Source organism: Lasiodiplodia theobromae, assembly GCF_012971845.1.
Source record: "Lasiodiplodia theobromae strain AM2As chromosome Unknown scaffold_2, whole genome shotgun sequence".
Classification (NCBI taxonomy): Eukaryota; Fungi; Ascomycota; class Dothideomycetes; order Botryosphaeriales; family Botryosphaeriaceae; genus Lasiodiplodia; species Lasiodiplodia theobromae.
In genome coordinates, this window is record NW_023336495.1 from 684,754 (window position 1) to 702,756 (window position 18,003).

At 56.8% G+C, this 18,003-nt stretch overlaps 6 protein-coding genes across 6 annotated transcripts; 5 read left to right on the forward strand and 1 right to left on the reverse strand.

Annotated features, from left to right (window-relative positions):
• Positions 1-5: 5 nt before the first annotated feature.
• Positions 6-1,238, forward strand: LTHEOB_742 (Pantetheine-phosphate adenylyltransferase family protein; the record flags this gene model as incomplete). The annotated part of the gene is made up of 1 exon (XM_035516784.1): positions 6-1,238. The coding sequence occupies one exon, from the start codon at positions 6-8 to the stop codon at positions 1,236-1,238; it is 1,233 nt and encodes a 410-aa protein (XP_035369501.1).
• Positions 1,239-2,697: 1,459 nt separating this feature from the next.
• On the forward strand, positions 2,698-4,306 carry LTHEOB_743 (F-box domain-containing protein; the record flags this gene model as incomplete). The annotated part of the gene is made up of 2 exons (XM_035516795.1): positions 2,698-3,049; positions 3,105-4,306. 2 exons carry the CDS (start codon positions 2,698-2,700, stop codon positions 4,304-4,306), a joined length of 1,554 nt encoding a protein of 517 aa, XP_035369502.1.
• A 1,423-nt stretch (positions 4,307-5,729) lies between these two features.
• LTHEOB_744 (uncharacterized protein) lies at positions 5,730-6,560 on the forward strand (the record flags this gene model as incomplete). Its single annotated transcript, XM_035516806.1, has 1 exon — positions 5,730-6,560. The coding sequence occupies one exon, from the start codon at positions 5,730-5,732 to the stop codon at positions 6,558-6,560; it is 831 nt and encodes a 276-aa protein (XP_035369503.1).
• A 1,222-nt stretch (positions 6,561-7,782) lies between these two features.
• On the reverse strand, positions 7,783-11,708 carry LTHEOB_745 (Kinetochore Spc7; the record flags this gene model as incomplete). Its single annotated transcript, XM_035516817.1, has 3 exons — positions 7,783-11,342; positions 11,395-11,479; positions 11,535-11,708. 3 exons carry the CDS (start codon positions 11,706-11,708, stop codon positions 7,783-7,785), a joined length of 3,819 nt encoding a protein of 1,272 aa, XP_035369504.1.
• A 310-nt stretch (positions 11,709-12,018) lies between these two features.
• On the forward strand, positions 12,019-12,752 carry LTHEOB_746 (40s ribosomal protein s11; the record flags this gene model as incomplete). The annotated part of the gene is made up of 3 exons (XM_035516828.1): positions 12,019-12,190; positions 12,358-12,596; positions 12,684-12,752. 3 exons carry the CDS (start codon positions 12,019-12,021, stop codon positions 12,750-12,752), a joined length of 480 nt encoding a protein of 159 aa, XP_035369505.1.
• Positions 12,753-13,392: 640 nt separating this feature from the next.
• On the forward strand, positions 13,393-17,881 carry LTHEOB_747 (Set domain-containing protein; the record flags this gene model as incomplete). The annotated part of the gene is made up of 8 exons (XM_035516839.1): positions 13,393-14,421; positions 14,472-14,519; positions 14,569-14,646; positions 14,839-15,151; positions 15,231-15,427; positions 15,476-16,624; positions 16,823-17,117; positions 17,235-17,881. The coding sequence occupies 8 exons, from the start codon at positions 13,393-13,395 to the stop codon at positions 17,879-17,881; spliced, it is 3,756 nt and encodes a 1,251-aa protein (XP_035369506.1).
• Positions 17,882-18,003: the final 122 nt, after the last annotated feature.

Below are 18,003 nucleotides of genomic sequence, written 5' to 3' on the forward strand. Positions count from 1 at the left end.
TGACGATGGCCCAAAACGGTCGCCAAAAAAGCGCCCGCCACCTGCTGCTCCTGCCGCCGCCGCCCTCGCCGCCGTCGTTCGTCACGCTCCAGGCTGCCTACGACGCGACGCTATGCCTTGCCCTGCACGAGCTCCAGCGCACCCCGGCCTCCACCACCGGCGCTGCACTGCTGGAGATTGCGCTGCCGTGCCCGCATCTGCACGGCAATGAGCGAGCGCCGCGCGGCGCGCTCTTTGCGCGCACGCAGAGCCTGGTGGCCGGCCTCTACAAGCTGATCTGCGTCATTGCCGCGCGCGAGGGCATCGACGTCGAGAGCGCCGACGGCGTCGATGCACGCGTGCTGCTGCTGGCCTACCCCAGAAACGGCGCGCTGAGCCATCTGCCCGCTGAGGGCCGAGCCGAGGGCGATCTACAAGGGCCGGTCATCGACATTGGCACGTTGGCGCAGAGCGGCAGATCATGGGAAACGGTCTACGCCGTCGAAAGCGAGGCAGGGGAGCAGGTGCTTAAGAATTTCCAGGGGCTCGGGAAGCGCATGCACAACATCAAGAGGCTGCGTGGAGGCATCGTGCAGGTATCAGACGGCCATGCGAATGAGCCTACCCTGGATGAAGCCCGGAGGCATCTCTCCGTCGCCGTTGGTGGAACGTTTGATCATCTGCACATTGGTCACAAGCTGCTGCTTACCATGACGGCCTTTGCAGTCGAGCCCGCCACGAGCGTCGACGGGCCCCAACGCAGCATCACCATCGGCATCACCGGCGACGAGCTGCTCAAGAACAAAAAGTACGCCGAGTATCTCGAGAGCTGGGACGCCCGGCAGCGGCGCACTTTTGATTTTCTGAGCTGCATCATCGATTTCACCGCGCCGGGGGGAGGCATGCAGAAGGTCGAGGAAGTGAAGGACCCCGGTCCGAACGGGCACGCCGTCAACATCACGCTACCCACCCAGCTGGTGCTCAAGTGCGTCGAGATCTGGGATCCGTATGGTCCCACGATCACAGACGAGGGCATCTCGGCCCTGATCGTGTCTGGAGAAACGAGATCTGGCGGGAAGGCGGTCAATGCCAAGCGCCAAGAGAAGAGCTGGCCGGAATTGGAAGTATTCGAGGTGGACGTCCTGGATGCGCAGGAGGAGCAGGAAGAAGGCGTCGAGCAGAGTTTCCACAGCAAGCTCAGTAGCACGGAGATTCGTCGCCAGCAGAGCGAGAAGTCTAGACCAGCGGGCCAGGCATGAGCGCAGAGTCGGGCTGCAAGTTATGTCTTTCTTTAGCAGCACAGTAGGGCACCCACACGGGGAATTCAAACAGCTTTCCGGGCGCGAGGGTGACACGAGATGAATGCTTGCACGGTTGCACAGCTGTTGCAATTTCTCGGGCTGACGACGTGTCTCCTTCCGCTTTCTCTGGAGTACAGGCGGGCGGAAGTATAGGGACCAGAAGGGAACGCCGACGTGGCCCACGGCATGAGCAATGTAGCATCATGATACAATCAATCTGCAGTCTGCGTTGTCGTTTGCCGGTGCACGACACTAACGCTGCAGAGGCTAGTGGTGGAATACGTCTCAGCGACGACGTGTAACGTGCGGGTGGGGAGGCGATGTCGAGGCCAATTGGAGCTTCCAGAGCCCACCGGCGAAGGTCGGACGAAACTGGAGACGGTCTGGCGACGGGCGGTCTGGCATCATATCTGTCTGCTCGGCAGCATCTTGCGTGACGTGACCGGCGGAAGCGGGCGGCGGCCGAATGCTCTGTCGTGCATTAGGGATTCCGCGTCGTCCTGACGGCGCGGGCAGCTGCAGGTCCCAGGATGCAGCGCCTTGAGGTTGACGGTCAGCAGGCGCCGGGGTGTTGCGGGCGGTGGGCTTAGGCGGCGTTGGCTTTTAAGCGTACCGGCACGGCGCTGCGGGTCGGAGAGTCAGGGCACGTTGTCGATCAGCCTCTCATCGCTCAGCTCCAGGCTCGACTGCGATCATGGAAACAAGCTGACGTGCTTTCGGCGGGCGGTGCGGGCGCGGTCCGGCCAATGCGGCGGCGCTTTGGGACGCTGGACTGGGCGTTGAGTGGTCAACTGCACATGCGTCTATGTGTTGTCACCTCAGCCCTCATGCATCCAACCCCGGGCCCCGTTCGCAAAACAGCCTAGGAGCTGCCCGTGGACCCATGCCAGCCGGCGCAACTCAAGAGCTACGGGCAGCCTACATATCGCCCGCATGAGGAGTCCGGCACGTGAGAAGACTAAACTCAAAGCGTGAAGGGCTCTGGGAAGCCTGGTCGAGTCCGCGGGCTCGATTGGCTGCTGGGCCTATGAGACGGCTCTGGGATTCGCTGTCCGGCGCATGCCCCATCCACTGTCCCTCAAAACCGACGATAGCGCCTGACACGCCTGCATACTCAGCGCGCACTGCTTTTTCTTCGGTCATGGTGCAGCGGCAGAAACCCTCTTAACTTGAAAATGCACCGCTACGGCCACCGGTCCCGCGCCCACAAGTAGTCTCAGACCTCCCCTCCAAGCGACACGCCATCCGCATCACCGCGCCAGCTGCCACCCATCGCAGCCCCAACCGCCTGCCCGCCGCTGCCTCCCGCCGTCCTGCCCTTCGCCGCCGGCCCCCAAGAGCCTGCGCGCCAGACGCGCCGCTTTCCGCCGACGGTTCGCCGGTCGATGCGCACGCCTACCCCGCGTGACCCTGCGACATGGCCTCCTCCACCGGCATCCTGAGCCTCTCCAACGAGCTGCTGCGCGACATCCTCGACCACATCGAGGCAGACCCGGAGAAGCAGGTCACCGTCGACCGCCGCTCGTACCTGTCACAGGAGAGCTTCAAGCCGCCCCCGCCACCCGCGCCCAACCAGGCGCAGGACATCGGTGCCTTCCGCCTCACGTGTAAGAGGTTTTCCGAGTTGGGTGCCGTGTGCCAGTTTGCCCGTGTCACCACCCGCTTCTCCCGCAAGGGCTTCCGCCGGCTGGAGAACATCGCCGCCCGCCCGCACCTGTCCCGACATGTCAAGAAATTCAGTTACATGGTGCCGTACTTCTACGTAGAGGGTCCTCCACAACGCTCACCCGCCCCCGCCCAACCCAGCACTGACCATTTGAGCAGGACGCGAGCGTATCCACCAGCTGCTGCCCGGCCTGCAGGACAGCCTGGGCGTCTCGGACGTGCGCCACTTTGTGCGGAAGATCAACGAGCAGAAAGAGATTGTGAGCTCGGGTGAGGACGAACAGGCCCTCAAGCACGCACTGGCTGCCTTCACCTCGCTACAGCATGTCCAAATCCTGCGCGTACAGGACCAAGAAACGGCAAATCTGCTGTCCTATATCCGCCAGCACGAGCATCTGAATCAGCTCGTCGAGCTGAGATGGGCCCCGGCCTGTTCACATAGCGCCAAAACCCTCGGCGCCGCGCTGCTCGAGTCCCGCTCGCCGTGCTCCCGCTTCTCCTCGCCCATGCTCAGCCCTCAGAGTGCAATAGTTCTGGCATCACATCCCCCCAAGGCTTTCACCGCGCTAGCAGAGAGGCTTACGTGTTTAGAACTCCACTTCGATGACGGCACCGACTTGGACAACAAGATGAGAGAGCTCTCGGACCTGTTCAAACTCGTCTTCAACGCCGCCAAAAACATGCAGGCGGTCCACGTTGGCTTCCCCTCGCACCGGCCTCTCAGCCTAAGGCTGGAAGAAATATTCCACAACGTCCGTTGGGACAAGCTCCTGGCGTTCGGCATCCAGGCGTGGCGACTGGACGCGGATGAGATCATCGCCCTGGCGCAGCGGCATCGGGACAGGCTAAAGGGCCTGCGGCTCAGGGATGTTTTGCTAAAGGATGGCAGCATGTGGAAAGATGTGCTAGCGTTTTTGCGCGACGACATGATTCGGCTGGATTGGGTGAGCTTGCGGCGCATAGGCTACGCGAAGCACTTTGACGAGCAATGGGCGGTAGCTGGAGCCGAGGTCCCGGACGATCCGCCAGGCGGGGCCAGCGAAAGTGACGACGAAAGTGACTGGGATCCCCACGCCACAGCCGAGCAGGACGATTCGGAGGTGTCACTGGAGGACATGTCAGATTCCTCTTCGGATCACGACCACTCGGACGACGATAACGGGCCGGAAGAGGAGGGCATGGATTTTCCGATGATCTCACCCGACACGCCGTCGTCGGTACCATGGTGCAATTGCGGGAGGAATTCGTTCTTGGAGAGCCCAGAAGCGCTAGGTGATAATGGACTTTTCGTATCCAACGCACAACGGAAGATATGGGAGAAATGGGTCGTGAGAAGGTGCCCAGAACACAGTCAACGATGACGTGGGCTCGAGGACTCAGTTGTACTTTCGGATGACCTTCCTGAACGAGCCAGCCACGGTTACCGGATGAAGCTGCCCGCAGACGGAGCGTCCCGCCGTCCCGCAGGCGGGATAGTCAAGCCGTGGTCTGGCCAATATACGTATTCGACGCGTTTTGCTTTTGTCGCGGCAACGGGATTGACGGCTCGGACATGCATCCAGTTGATGTATCAGGCTGCATTACCCGTCAACGCTTACTTTTTGGATTTTTCCGGCATTTGTCTGTTTTGAGCACAAAATATCTGTACCGGCGGCATATTCTTTCCCCACAGCAAAGAAAAAAGCCTGGTGTCCGGAGCCGAAGAGAAAGTTCTTTCTTCCCGTACTGGTTAGTAATAACTATATCTTAGGTTTGGTCCTAGGTACTTCGTCATGTCATTTGGGCCAGTTTTCCTTAAAGAATGTTTCCTTGTTCATCATTTTCTTTTCGTTGTACACGGCTTTTGGTCAGAAAAAGGGATCTCGACTTCTCCACGTTGTTTTAAGTAATTTCCACGGGACACGTATCGAAAGGTAGCAAATAACATGATCTAGCAGCATTTAGTCATGTCCCACATGACACTGACCTGGGGTTGGTCTCTACAAAAGCACTGAGGCGCGCGTGGGACAGGGCAGGAGGAGAATAGATGAATTTCAAAAAGACGAGGGCCTGACTGCCGCCGCAAGCATAGGTGAAGAGGCACAGGCCGGAGGAATGACGTAAGCGGTACAGGCATTTGAGGCAGGAGCAGAAAGCGCGTCAGAGCGGTGAGGTGGGCAAAATTCCCAAACGGGCAATCACGAGCAACCATAACTTCCTCTCCCCAGACGCGACTTGCTTCCTGCACTCCACACGCAACCCCGCAATCTGGACGCGACGGTCGCTGTGCCTAACGCAAGTCATTCCTTCCCACCGGTCAAGCACCCAAATGACTACCCTTAGCTCGCAGGTCCTTGGCGCTCCGTCGCGCGTGACCCCATCACGCACAACGCTGCTCCCGTCCCTTCAACACCACAGGCCTATTGCACATGACAGCACAGCTACAGCGAACAAAACCTAAAGCTGCGGTAAGATTTAGCTATTACCAGCCACGCAGCCGCCGTGGGCGTGTCTACCCTTCCTCCACAGGATATTGAGGGTAGCCAGACAAACTCTTCTGTCTGCATCTAAGCGACAGAAATTCCGCCGAAACTCCAGACGCATCCAGAAAGTCGCGGCGGACAACATTCCGACAATCACTTTCGTCGTTAACACATTGCGGTCGCCGTAAGACCACCGCGCGCGCGTCCTTAACGATTCGCACGACCCATCCCGCTGCATCGATCACTTGCACCCTTATCTGGACAACATCTCACCAGACTAACGACGCAAAATCGGGCTTGACTCACAAGAGTTCTTGACAATATGGCACCACCCATTCTTGCGCCGCTACCCATCTTCGGCATTGCTCTGACCGGCACTGCCATCGTTTCCCTCGTCTTCCTTCACTTCTGGTACTCTCGCCTCGACCGTAAGAGGAACACCTACAGAGTGGAGTCTCGGAGCACTGAACGCAGCCCTGTTGACTCGGAATGCGGTCTACGCGAGAGGGACTTGTTCCGTGGATCTCCTGCTCTAGTCCCGCCTGGCCAGGCTGGACGAGGCCGTGTATGGACCACAGCGGAAGTTCGCCGTGGAGGTTTCAGAGGCGCAGAGATGGAATCCGATATCACCGATATGAGAGGCGTCCGTAATGGCGGCATGCGCGGTGGCTCTGGCGACAACCCGTTCCTCACTCCTCGCAGTACTACGCCTACGCCTTACAACACGATAGCCAGCATGAGAGGTGGAGCACGGCCACAGCATCTGACCAGCGTTGAGGCTCTTCGTCTCAGCGAAACCGGCAGTGCCCACGGCAGCGATTCTGTCTTCTTACAAAGCTACGACCTCGCCGACGGCTCGCCTCACGGCCAGCACCACCATGGTACTACGAAGCATGCTCATGGCCACTCCCCTCTCCGCAATGACATCACAGCCAGCACCGCCAAGACCGAGGCCGGCACTTCCTCCAGTAACGACAACACAAGCAACGATACCCTCAAGCCGCCGTCGAGCGACGAGAGCAACGAGAAGAGGGGCAGCTTCAGCCGCAGCATCAGCAAACTAAGCATGAAGAGCAAGAGCACGAAGAAAGAGAGCAGCAAGAAGAGCCCCGGCCCTCTGGAGGTCCACCCTTGGCGCTTGTCGTATACCTGAAATCCTGCATGCATGATATGGGCAGGGGTTGAACAGGGTTAGTCACATTGAGTGTGTGAGGGGTTAAAGTTTTTCGAATGTACTTCACTAGGGTTTTTGGTGATTAGCGTAAGAGGATACTGGCATTAGCGTGGGCGAGAGGTTTCAGGCGCTGTTGGAAAGATGATGGGTTGTGCATTCTGGCGGAGCGTTTCTCCAACGTTGATTGGCTTTGCTAGAGCAAGGCTGCGATTATCGACTCAGGACACGGTTTGACAGATTCAAAGACACACAATGAGTTAAAAAAAATTATAAAGCTCCATATTCACAAAGACATCTTGCGTGCTTTGTGAAAGCAAATATATATATGAACTGTGAACATTGTTTCAAAATTTATGCGAGGTCGGAACATAAACTTTAGTCACTCACCCAGAAGATTAATTTTTTTCTACCCTGCAAGCAATATCATCCCTGTCATCGACAACTAAAGCTATCGTCCAGATGTAAATATAGAATTAGCGATCATACATGCACGGGGGCAATAGCTTTAACTGCCCACATAAATCGAATAACTGCTTACGTAATTAGATTGCAATATGCTTGGTGTGACGAATTCAAGACTCGATTGTTTTTCACCCTGCAGTTGTGCAATGCGTCTTGCAAGAGATCAAGGTTCGGAATAAGTTATACAGAGGGGTGCTGCAGCCGATGGCTAGCGCGAAGGATAACAGGGCTCTAGAATATAGCGTAACTATGCCCCAGCTCTGCCTTAGAAGAATTAACATATGTGGGTAGTTGAAGCTATCGTCCGGACGAGAATGTCGAATTAAAAATTCTACATACACGTCCGGACGATAGCTGTAGCTCATTGCACGCACATGAGTTTAGTCGGGAAGCGCACAGAGCAATTGGGCACGTAAAGGATGATATTTCTGCCGCCACAAAAAAAAAAAAAAAAGACAGAGCAAGAAGAGAAGGAGAAGAAGACTTTTCAAGTCAGAAGTGTCCCTCCAGTTCCAAAAAAAAAGTAAACGTAAGCAAGAAGCCCTTTGAAAAGGACAAATAAAAACTCCCTAAGCCCGCACTCAACACCCAGCCAGTCTCCGCTCATTAACCAAGATGGCCGACAACAACCCACAACGCCAAACCCTTCATCCCGTCGTTAAAGTTAAGTGGTATAACAATCTCGCTTACAACAACAGCACCAGCAAGAAAGGAGAGTCCCACCAAAAAATCCAATCAATCAATCAATCCGTCCCCCCTTCTTCCCCCTCGCGATCAACCTCTCCCTCAAATCACCCACCGCCTCTCCCCAACTAGGCTTCGGTTCCGCAGCACCAGGAGCGCCCACGACGACGTCGCGGCCGACGTACTGCTGGATGAACTCGGCCATCTTGGCCTCCTTGTACGCCTCGCCGTAGACGGCCTTTGCGGCGACGGAGACGGCGGCGTGCAGGTCCTTGGAAGGGTCGTCGTCGAGGTTGGCGACGGCGATCTCGAAGGCGATGCGGACCTTGGACTGGACCGAGGGCAGCAGGACGGCGGCGTGGACGGCCATGCGCTCGTCGGACAGGATGAGCTCGTCGGTGACGTGCGCGAGAGCGAGGCGGCGCGCGTTGGCGGCGACGAGGCGGCACGCGTCCCAGCCGCGGGCGATATGCGTGAGCAGGCGCGGCACGCGCGTCGTGGCTTGCGGCAGGCAGTGCAGGTTGGCGCGCAGGACTTGCAGGAAGAAGCGCTTGGTGGTGGTGAGCGAGGCGTCGCCGATGTACGTCAGGCTGATGGGCCCGTTAGGCGACGAGGGCGAGGGTGCGTGCGGCGCGAAGGCGCCCGGGTGGAAGAAGAGCTGCAGGTCGTTGCGGTAGCTCATCGTGAGTGTCTTCTCAGGCGAGGCGCTGGCCGACGTGATAGTCCACCCGTGCGCCTTCTCCAGCGCCGTCACCCGGGCTTTGACCCCGTTGACTTCGTCGACAGACCAGCCACGGCACTCTTCACGCACGCGCTCGGCCTCCTGCGTCTCCTCGATGCACTCCACCTTCCGCTCCTTGGCGGCCTCGATGCGAGTCTCCTTCTCGGCGAGCTGCTGCTGCAACTCCTGCACCTTGCGCTTCTTCTCCTCGATGGCGGCTTCGGCGGCGATGATGCGCTCCCTGGCAGCGTCGAGCTCTTCTCTGTCAGGGCCGTTCAGCTCCTCGGCGCGACGTTGAAGTTGTTTGCATTCCGACTGGAGGTGCGCGTGACGATCCTGAAGCCCTGGCAAAGTGGAGTCGATGATCTGCTCCTGCTTCTTGAGTGCCACATCGTCCTGGTTGAAGCTGTCGGCTGTCCTCGTCAGACCCGCCTTGATGTCACGGAGTAGGTTGCTCCGCCATCCGTACCAAGCTTCCTTGGTCCTCAGGCGTGCGTTCGTTTTCATGTTCTTGAATTGATTATCCATGACCGCGCGCTGGTCGGCAGGCGCTGACATGTAGTCGCGGAACAGCACTGGGTTCTCCTCGTAGACCTCCTCTTCCATCTGACGAACAAGATTCTTGCCCTCGGAGATGTATTTCTTGAGCTCGTGGCACGCATGCTGGTACATGAGGTATTCTGGCTCTGTGCACGCGGCAGCCACGACGCAGGTCTCCAAGTCGTCCTTGCCCTCAATCTCGGCAGCGTTGAGGCTAGCACTCCTGCCGAACGCATTTTGAGCACCGGGATAGCCCGTGTGTCTCCGCTTGGTGGTGGTTAGTTCCATGAAGCGGATGCCAGTCATCTCCAGGAACTCCTGGAGCTGGATCTGCTCCACTGGTTCTTCCTCACCCACAGCTTCATCGTTGTTTTCCTCCTCGGCCGGCAAAGTAGGGTATTGCACTTCATCTACACCGAATTGGACTTGTTTCTGAGGGGATGACGACTTCTTCGGTGAAGGGGTCTTTTTTGGGCTCGGAGTCTTCTGAGATGCTGCCTCACGGGGTGTTGCGGCAACAGCACGCTTGAGTGGCGACGTGAATACCTGTTTCCGAGGTGTTGAAAGAAGCTTGATAGAGTCCATCAGCGACGGAATCGATGCCGCTCTTGGCGCGGGCTCTTTGGTTGGGGTAGTGGTCTCCGCTTCAACGGGCGTAGCAGCGCGCTCCTCCACCATTTCTTCTTCCAGCGCAGCCTGAGCTTCGGCAATGGACTCCTCCATTGACTTCTCAGGCGTTTGCTGCTGGGGCGTGTTCGCAACTGACACAGGTTCGGGAGTCGTTGCGACATCCGTTTGCGCTGGCCCACCACTCCTTCGAAGCGATCGACGTGGCGATTGCTGGGTTGCCTTCCGAGGCGATTTCTGTGGCGACTTCCTCGGGGATTTCTTAGGAGTTGTGTCCCTGTGGATCTTCAAGGCAGCGATAGGACTCTCAGCTTTGGCAATTGCGGCATTGCTGACCTTCATCGGCGAGGGACTGGGAACTTCAGGGTGATTGTTCGTAAATCTCGCAGCGCTTCCACGCTTGCTAGGTGGTGTCGCCGCAGCAGTCTTTTTGGACTCCGGAGTGGCTGGGGTATCCTGCTGCGCATTCTGGATCTTTCCCAGGATCGCCGTGAATTCCATGGAGAGATCCTCGTTGTCGTCTTTGCTCATCATGGTATCGTCCGCTGAGATCTCTTGGTTGTTTCTGTTGTTCTTGATGCCGCCCACGGCCATTGTGAAGTCCATAGTCGCATCGTCAAAAGCGGAGCTCATGCTTTCCCGCCGATCCTTTTTGTCTTGTGCCTGGGCGGACTTGATCCCTCCAATTGCGGTGGTAAACTCCATGGTGCCATCTTCAAGTGGCTCATCATTCGCCACCGATCTCCTTTTCCTAATGCTCATACGACGTGAAGCTTGTCGCTTGGCAGGGCTTCCCTGTTCCTCTGTAGCTGATGGGAGAACAGAGCGCCGCCGTTTGGTTCCGGCACGTGTGGATGTTTCCTCGCTTTGAATGCCGCCAATGGCCGTTGTGAAATCCATCGTTACATTTTCCGGCTCTGGGCTCGGCTCTTGTTCCTTCTCTTGGGGTGCTCCAACAATTCCTCCAATTGCACGTGTTATGTCCATGCTCATCTCTTCCCCCTCGCTGTCATCGTCCTGGTCCGGCCCTGGAAGCTTAAACGCGAAGGGGTCCGGCTGAGCGTTTTCCTTGTCCTCGGAGAATGTTGTCCTCTGAACCCATGGCTTGAAAGCAGCTGTAATTTCATCGCCGGCCAATTCCATGGATGCCTCTCCGTCATCTTCATCCTCGTATTGGAAGCGCTGTGTCCCTGCCTGTTCCGCTGCTTGCCTGAGAGCTGCATCCAGCCGCGCGCTGGAGCCCGTAGAGTCATTCGAAGCGAGCGAGGCTGCCGTAGGCTCGTCCCCAGTGTCCAAGCTCATCATTGTACTCCCATCATCATCGTCATCATTATCATCCGACACAATCTCGATATCGTCGCTTCCAGGAGCTGAACTTCCACTATAGGGGCTTGACGAAAGCTCATCGTCCGGGTTGTTGAAGTTCATGGGGGGAACGCCCGAGCTGCGGCGCCGTTTCTTCTGGTGTAAGTCGCGTTGCTTCTCCGGGGATGAAGAAGGGAGATCATCTTCGAGCTGCTCCGGAGGTGTCGAAGGCGGTTCAGCAGGATCCGAGTCTGGTCCAGAGAAGCGAATGCCACGCTCGGGCGAGGAGGGTTCCTGGGTGGCGTTTGACGCGCGACGCGTGGAGTTCGAGGAGGCGGAAGATGTGGTCGCATCGCGCATGTATTCAATGACATCCCAGGTGTGTAGAGTAGCTTCAGGAGCAAACGAGACGCGTCGCTTGGCTGGGCAACGATAAGCAGAGCTCTCAGCGGCGGCACAACACTTGTCACGTACCCAGGGATTTACGACGCTCTTCACGTCGCTTGACCTCATCTTCGCGGGAAAGAATGGACTTCACGGGCATAGCAGGCATGGCAGACTGCAATCGTCAGCACGCGTTTTTCGTGCAGCCAGGAAGGTGCACGCTATGATACCTTTCTGCGATTGCCGCCCGATTCCTTCAATGGCACATCGAGGCCGCCAGGGCCGATGCTCTTGCTACGCGTCTTGCGGCCGCCGGACTTCTTCGGCGACAGCGTGGTAGACTTGGCGGGCGAGGCTACGGAAAGCCCCTCCGCAATGTTTTCCTTATCGTGCGCGGCGGACATTGCTGCAGCTCGGCGCGGCAATGGTCCGCGGAGCAGGCGATGTTGTGGTCGTGGATCGGTTAGCGGGGCGGTGGTGTCGCGGTGCGTTGTAGCTTGACGTCGGTTTGTTGTTCCCGCGTGTTTTGCTGCTTCCCCATCGGGCCAGGTCCCGGCCCGCTTAGTCACTGGCCTAAGCGAAGGCCCGTGCGCGCCACCCACATCGGCGAGAATTCGAATAGCAGCATACGCGGAAGCCGACGACCTTTTTTTCGACACCGACGACCTCGTTCACCACCCATCCACCCCGACGAGACAACCCGCCGCAGCAGCCATGGCGACCGAGCTTACCGTCCAGAGCGAGCGCGCTTTCCAGAAGCAGCCTCACATCAACCTCGTCTCCAAGTCGAAGAACAACCGCGTCGGCAAGGGTGGCAGGAGATGGTACAAGGACGTCGGCCTGGGCTTCAGGACGCCCAAGACCGCCATTGAGGGCTCCTACATCGGTATGTAGGATTTCCAGCCGGGCGCGGCCGTGTGCGATGGAGCATATTTCGAAGAGACGGATTTGCAGCGGCGACGCACTTTAGCACGCGGACACGTCGAATATGCGCTCGCAAAACCACACGGCGTGCTGCATCCGGGAGCGGTAGTGCTAACTGAAAGCCTACAGACAAGAAGTGCCCCTTCACCGGTCTCATCTCCATCCGTGGCCGTATCCTCACCGGCACCGTCGTCTCCACCAAGATGCACCGTACCCTGATCATCCGCCGCGAGTACCTCCACTTCATCCCCAAGTACTCTCGTTACGAGAAGAGGCACAAGAACCTGGCTGCCCACGTCTCCCCCGCTTTCCGTGTTGAGGAGGGTGACCAGGTCACCGTTGGCCAGTGCAGGCCTCTCAGCAAGACTGTACGTCCATCCGCCGCGAAACCCGACGCTTGAAGCTCCATACGCGCGCGAGCGTGCAAATTCTACAAATACTAACAGCGGTCACAGGTCCGCTTCAACGTCCTCCGCGTGCTTCCCCGCACTGGCAAGGCCGTCAAGAAGTTCAACAAGTTCTAAGCGGTTACATCGGGTTGCATTTCTTCATGGGACAAAAAGGCTTTGAGCTACGTTAAGGGGCATGTAGCCTAAGCTGGGTAGATCAAAAACTCTTGCACGACGACACGGTGTCACTATCCGAACTCATTTGCGCATGGCAATGGTGGAATATCCCGGGTACTGACGCAGGCTTTGGTGCGATGAGGGAATCGGCTTAGATATCCTCCGAATCAAATTGAATCGGTACAAAAAAGGAAGCGCGGCGAACCGCGAATCACGGACGAATTGACGAGTGCACTGTTGGTGTTACCGCGCATGAGTTCTTGTTGTGTGCTAGATTGTCACGTTACTTTTGTGGTTGGGAAGGGTTCCAGGTTCCCGTTTGCACGAGGCGATTGTGGCACGGGAAAGGAAGTCGCAGGGCCAAGAGCCGTTGCCGAATTCTAGGCATTCACTATCGCGCGTTCATTTGAACCTCTTCCGTGTCAAACGCAAACCCCCAGCTCTGCCTGCAAACAACTGCCTCAATGACCTGACTACGCCGCTCAAGTCCTGCCCATTCGTGACGCTCACGCTGCCAGAACCCTCACTCCCAGCAGTGTGGGCTTGGCGGCAGCTTTGACTTCAATCAACTAACACTACAGTGAACCTATCGTCCATCATGGCTACGTCGGCGGTCATCGACTTGGTATCCGATGATGACGATGACAACGCTGTTGATCTGGGCCCTACACGAGATGGCGCGCAAGTGCGGCGCCCAGCGCTGAACCGAACGATCGTGCCTGATACTCTGCAGCCTAGGCGTCGTTCCGGATTCTCCAGCGCGTTAGCTATCGCAACAATTGACCTGACGCTCGAAGACGATGCAGCTGCAGGTGTGGCTGAACGGCCCGGTTCGGCAGGTGAGGGCGATTTGGCGCCGGCCAATGAAGCGCGGCCTGACTCGCGATCGCGGAATCAAAACACCAGCCCGCGAACTCCAAGAACGACGGCTGAAGGAAGCAGCAAGCCCCGTGCTTCAGTCTCAGGTGACACTGGCGTTGCGCCCAAGCTTACTCGCGTATCGGCTAAAACTCCGCCAGCAGCGCTAAACTCGGAGAGTCCGCCCATGTTTCCAGGAAGATTCGCACATCTCCCAGGAAACCCGTCCGGAGAGCGACACTCGGGTGCCTCCGCTTCCAGCACCCGCCCACCACCGCTCAATGATGGCTCAACACCTGCGCAGGCGCACGTAATTAGCGATGATGAAGATGGCGACAACGGCGATGATGACGACCTACTAATAGACGAGGAAAAATCGACACCAGCGACCGCCAGCAGGGACACGCTTTCATCTGGACGCTCGACAGAGCACGTGAGGCCGACGACACCGCCGACACCTCCGTCGGAACGTGAAACTAGCCCGATCAAGCGCCTCTCGCCTATAGCCGCAGAGGTCGCCGAGAGAGTCAAGCAAGATTGGGGAGTGTATCCATGGGAAATAGCGACGGCACTGAACCCGCCTCAATTCGACGCCACCCTCGTGTGCGACTTCTGTGACCTTGCTCGTGACGGTTGCTCGCTGGAAAGAGCAAAGCAGCTGGTCGAAGATCAGGTCAAAAACAGGTTTGCAAAGTTGGATGGTGGTCCGGGATACATTATCACGGACGATATCAAGGAGGCCAGGAAAATATTCAACAATCTTAAAAAGGTAAGGTGGCGTGTTTTCAGAGAAAACGCAAGGCTAAGTCAATCTGATAGTTCTACTCTACTGGGCAGAGATCTCGCCCTCAAAGCCACCGATCGAGCGTGAGTGAGCTAGAGACAGATGTTGTGGATGATTCTAACACCACGGCAGAATACCATCTCCTCATTGCTGTCACCGCAGCCTCAGCCACGTCCCCACTTGCCTTCGATACCTTCGCGGCTCAATCACGTAACTCATCCCGCAGAAGACCCCACCAGCAGCGAATCTAGGAAATCACTACCTGTCCCTGATCAAAGACGACCTGCACCCCTTGTGATCGTGGAACCACGCCAGCCAGCACTTGGAAACCCTGCTCAACGAGAGACAACCGAAGCCGGAAATCGCGGCAACATCGAGACTACCTCTAAACCTTTTACACAGCGACGAAAAGTGCATACCGACCCGCTCGACTCTCTTCCACGCGATCTGCGACCTCTTTTCTCTGATAACCCTAAGCCTTCTGAGGAGGAACAACGTGGATCATCACCTGAAACTGTTGTTCGCCCAGAGACGGACGGAGCGCGGGATCGTGGCAACGAGACCCTCTCTAACTCTATCCAACCAGAAGAGCTGCATCCCGAACCTCAAGACGATAATCCTTTGGAAGCACTTGACAGCGCCCCAAAAGATCCGCTCCCAATTATGTCCACTGAGGCCAAGCCTACAGAACACGCTGATATCACTCAACCCGCGCGTAAGTATCCCTACAACACACTCAACCGTGGCGCGTATCCTGGTGCATCGATTACAGGCGCTAATGCATTTCATTCCAGTTCCGGTAACACTTCTAGACATGGGCAGCACGGAGTCGCCAAAATCCAACTCCTGCAAGGTTCCTCCGCGTGACATTCCCACGTCGGAGTCATTCCAGGACCTTCAAGACACAAGCGGGTGGTCGATTGAAAGCATGCGGGATTTGTTGAATAAGCGCGTGAAGGAAATTGAAGAGGACCGCGAATACTTTACTAAGGTAAGAGCAAATCTGCCCCGCTGCTTCTCTGTTTCTAACACGATGCAGTTCCGGTTGGGTCGAGCTCGCAGAATCCACCATTTCCCGGAACCCGACACGACTGCGGAATCCTCCAACGACTTTATTTCAGGGCCGAGCATCGTGCCAGCTAAGTTCGCGCAACAGGAATTTCCTTGGCCAAACGCGACGGCTATTCAGACTCGTGGAGCAGTGAAGACCGGAGAGAGCAAACCGAGGAACCAGAAAACCCAAGAGGTTTTCTCACATGGCAGCAGCAAAGGAATTAGGTCGATTATCAGCAATCCCGTCGATTTCTACGCGGTCAATACGGTCCCCGTCCCGCCATACACCAATTATGTCAGCCTGAAACAAAACGTTCTCGCTGAGAACCATAGAACACTCATGGTATACCCTTACTTCGACGACAACCAAGACGAAGATCTCGCCAAGAAGTCGCTGTGGGATGAGCTGCAGAGTCGCTATAATATTGTTGCGGATGAACTCAGGCGACGCAGGTTACTTCAAGCTGAACAAGCCTGGCAACTTCGCTCTTACGCTGAAAAAATCATTGAAGAATTACCCATGGAAATGAGTGATATCTTGGCGTACTTTCTGCTACCGTCGGATGCGCTGATACACAACTTGCAAATGGAGATGTCACTTAAGCAAACCCACTGCTTAGAAAACAAACGACCACTTTCTTGCATGGAGGAATTCAACCGGGACAAGAAAAAATGGAGGGCGGTGCTCGAAAATCTCCCACCTACAACAGTACGCGGACTCGCTATCGCTTCTATCTTCTGCCCCACATGGCTCGAGATTCTCAAATTCAGCTTCTGGCACATTGCAAGAAGGTCCTCTTTGGCTCAGCCACCGCCACTTGGAAACCGCCCTCAACCTGGCGATACCAATGGTTCTTCCGATTTTGCCTACAGAACACTCGCATGCCGCGTCTGCCACCTGCACAACTGTCCTTTTCACGGTGCAATCTTAGAACAACCAGAACCGAGCGACCATTCTGAGAGCGAGGACTCGGATACTGCTCATGACAGCTCTGACGACGACGAACGATCACCCAGTGATTCCAAGCCAAACAGTTTACGAAGATTGTCGATTTCGTCCGAGGCTTCCCTCGTCAACTTTAAGAAGCACGTCAAGGCTCAGCCTCGAGAACATCCCGATGATGATGGAATAATCGTACGGCGAAATACGTCTCAATGGCTGAAGACAAGGACGCACATTATGGAGAAAAGACCGCCATTCTTTCCCTGCAGTCACAAAGGCACGTGTTCGGAGGCAAAGTGCAGTTGCTTTAGGGCCAACATCGTGTGTGAGAAGACTTGCGCATGCGCGGCATCCTGCAAGCGACGGTATCGGGGCTGCACCTGTGCCCAGTATGGACTTGCGTGCTTCAAAAACAACAAGTGTGAATGCTGGGCGTTGAACAGGGAGTGCGATCCTGATCTCTGCGCGAGCTGTGGAGCTGCCGAGGTTCTTGATCCAATCAATAGGTACAACGATGCTCTCTATCGTCAGAAGTGTGGCAATGTAAATATCCAGCGCAACGTGCCCAAGCGCACCCTCCTGGGCCAATCGGAGGTTCAAGGTTTCGGATTGTACGCCGGAGAAAGGCTCAAGGCGGGCGAGTACATTGGAGAATACAAAGGCGAGATTGTCACAAAGGAAGAAGGTTCGAGACGAGGCGCAGTTTACCAGCACCTCAAGACCAACTACCTGTTTGACCTGAACAAAGGCAAGTACCCCATCCTACTCTTCTTCCGGGACTTTTACTAATTCGTTGCTTCAGCCCAAGAGGTCGACAGTACGAGAGCGGGCAACAAGCTCCGCTTCATCAACAACTCGGCAAAGGCGCCCAACTGCGAACCTCGAGTGATGCTCTGCAACACGGTCGTCCGCATCGGCCTGTTCGCGAACAAGGACATGGCGCCGGGAGAGGAGATGTTCTTCAACTACAACTACCCCGAGGAGGTCACGAAGCATTTCTGGGAGAAGGGCCAGACGCAATCGGGCGGCACCGCCTTCGCCGTCAAGACCAAGAAGGGCGGCGGCGGCAAGCAGAAGGGCAAGGCCGCAAACTTGTCGTCAGACAGCGAGGCCCTGGCGTCCAGGCGCCCCGGCGCGCCGCCGTCGGTCAGCGAAGCCCTGGCGATGCAGAAGGGACTGAAGGCCAAGAAGTCGGCACCGAAGGTCAAGGCGGAGGAGAGCAGTCGGTCGCGCATCGGAGAGACGCCGCTGAGGGGCTCGAGCACCATCAGCCGCTACGCGTGGGCGACGACTGGGAAGCGGCCGAGGCGGACGGCGTTGGAGAAGCAGAAGACGTGGGAGGAGCTGGAGGAGGTCTTGGAGGACTTTGATAGCTTCGGGGAGTCGGACCAGGACAGCGACAGCGCAAACGACAGGCCGAAGAAGAAGGGCAAGAAGGCGAAGGTGTAAAGGTTTTAATTCCGGAGGCGGGTCGTTTTTCTCGGCTCGCGAACTTGCACAAAAGGCGAATAATCAAGAAGGGAAAGGACGGGCTGATAGATGAGGATTCCTGAATAGCTAGCTGGATAGAT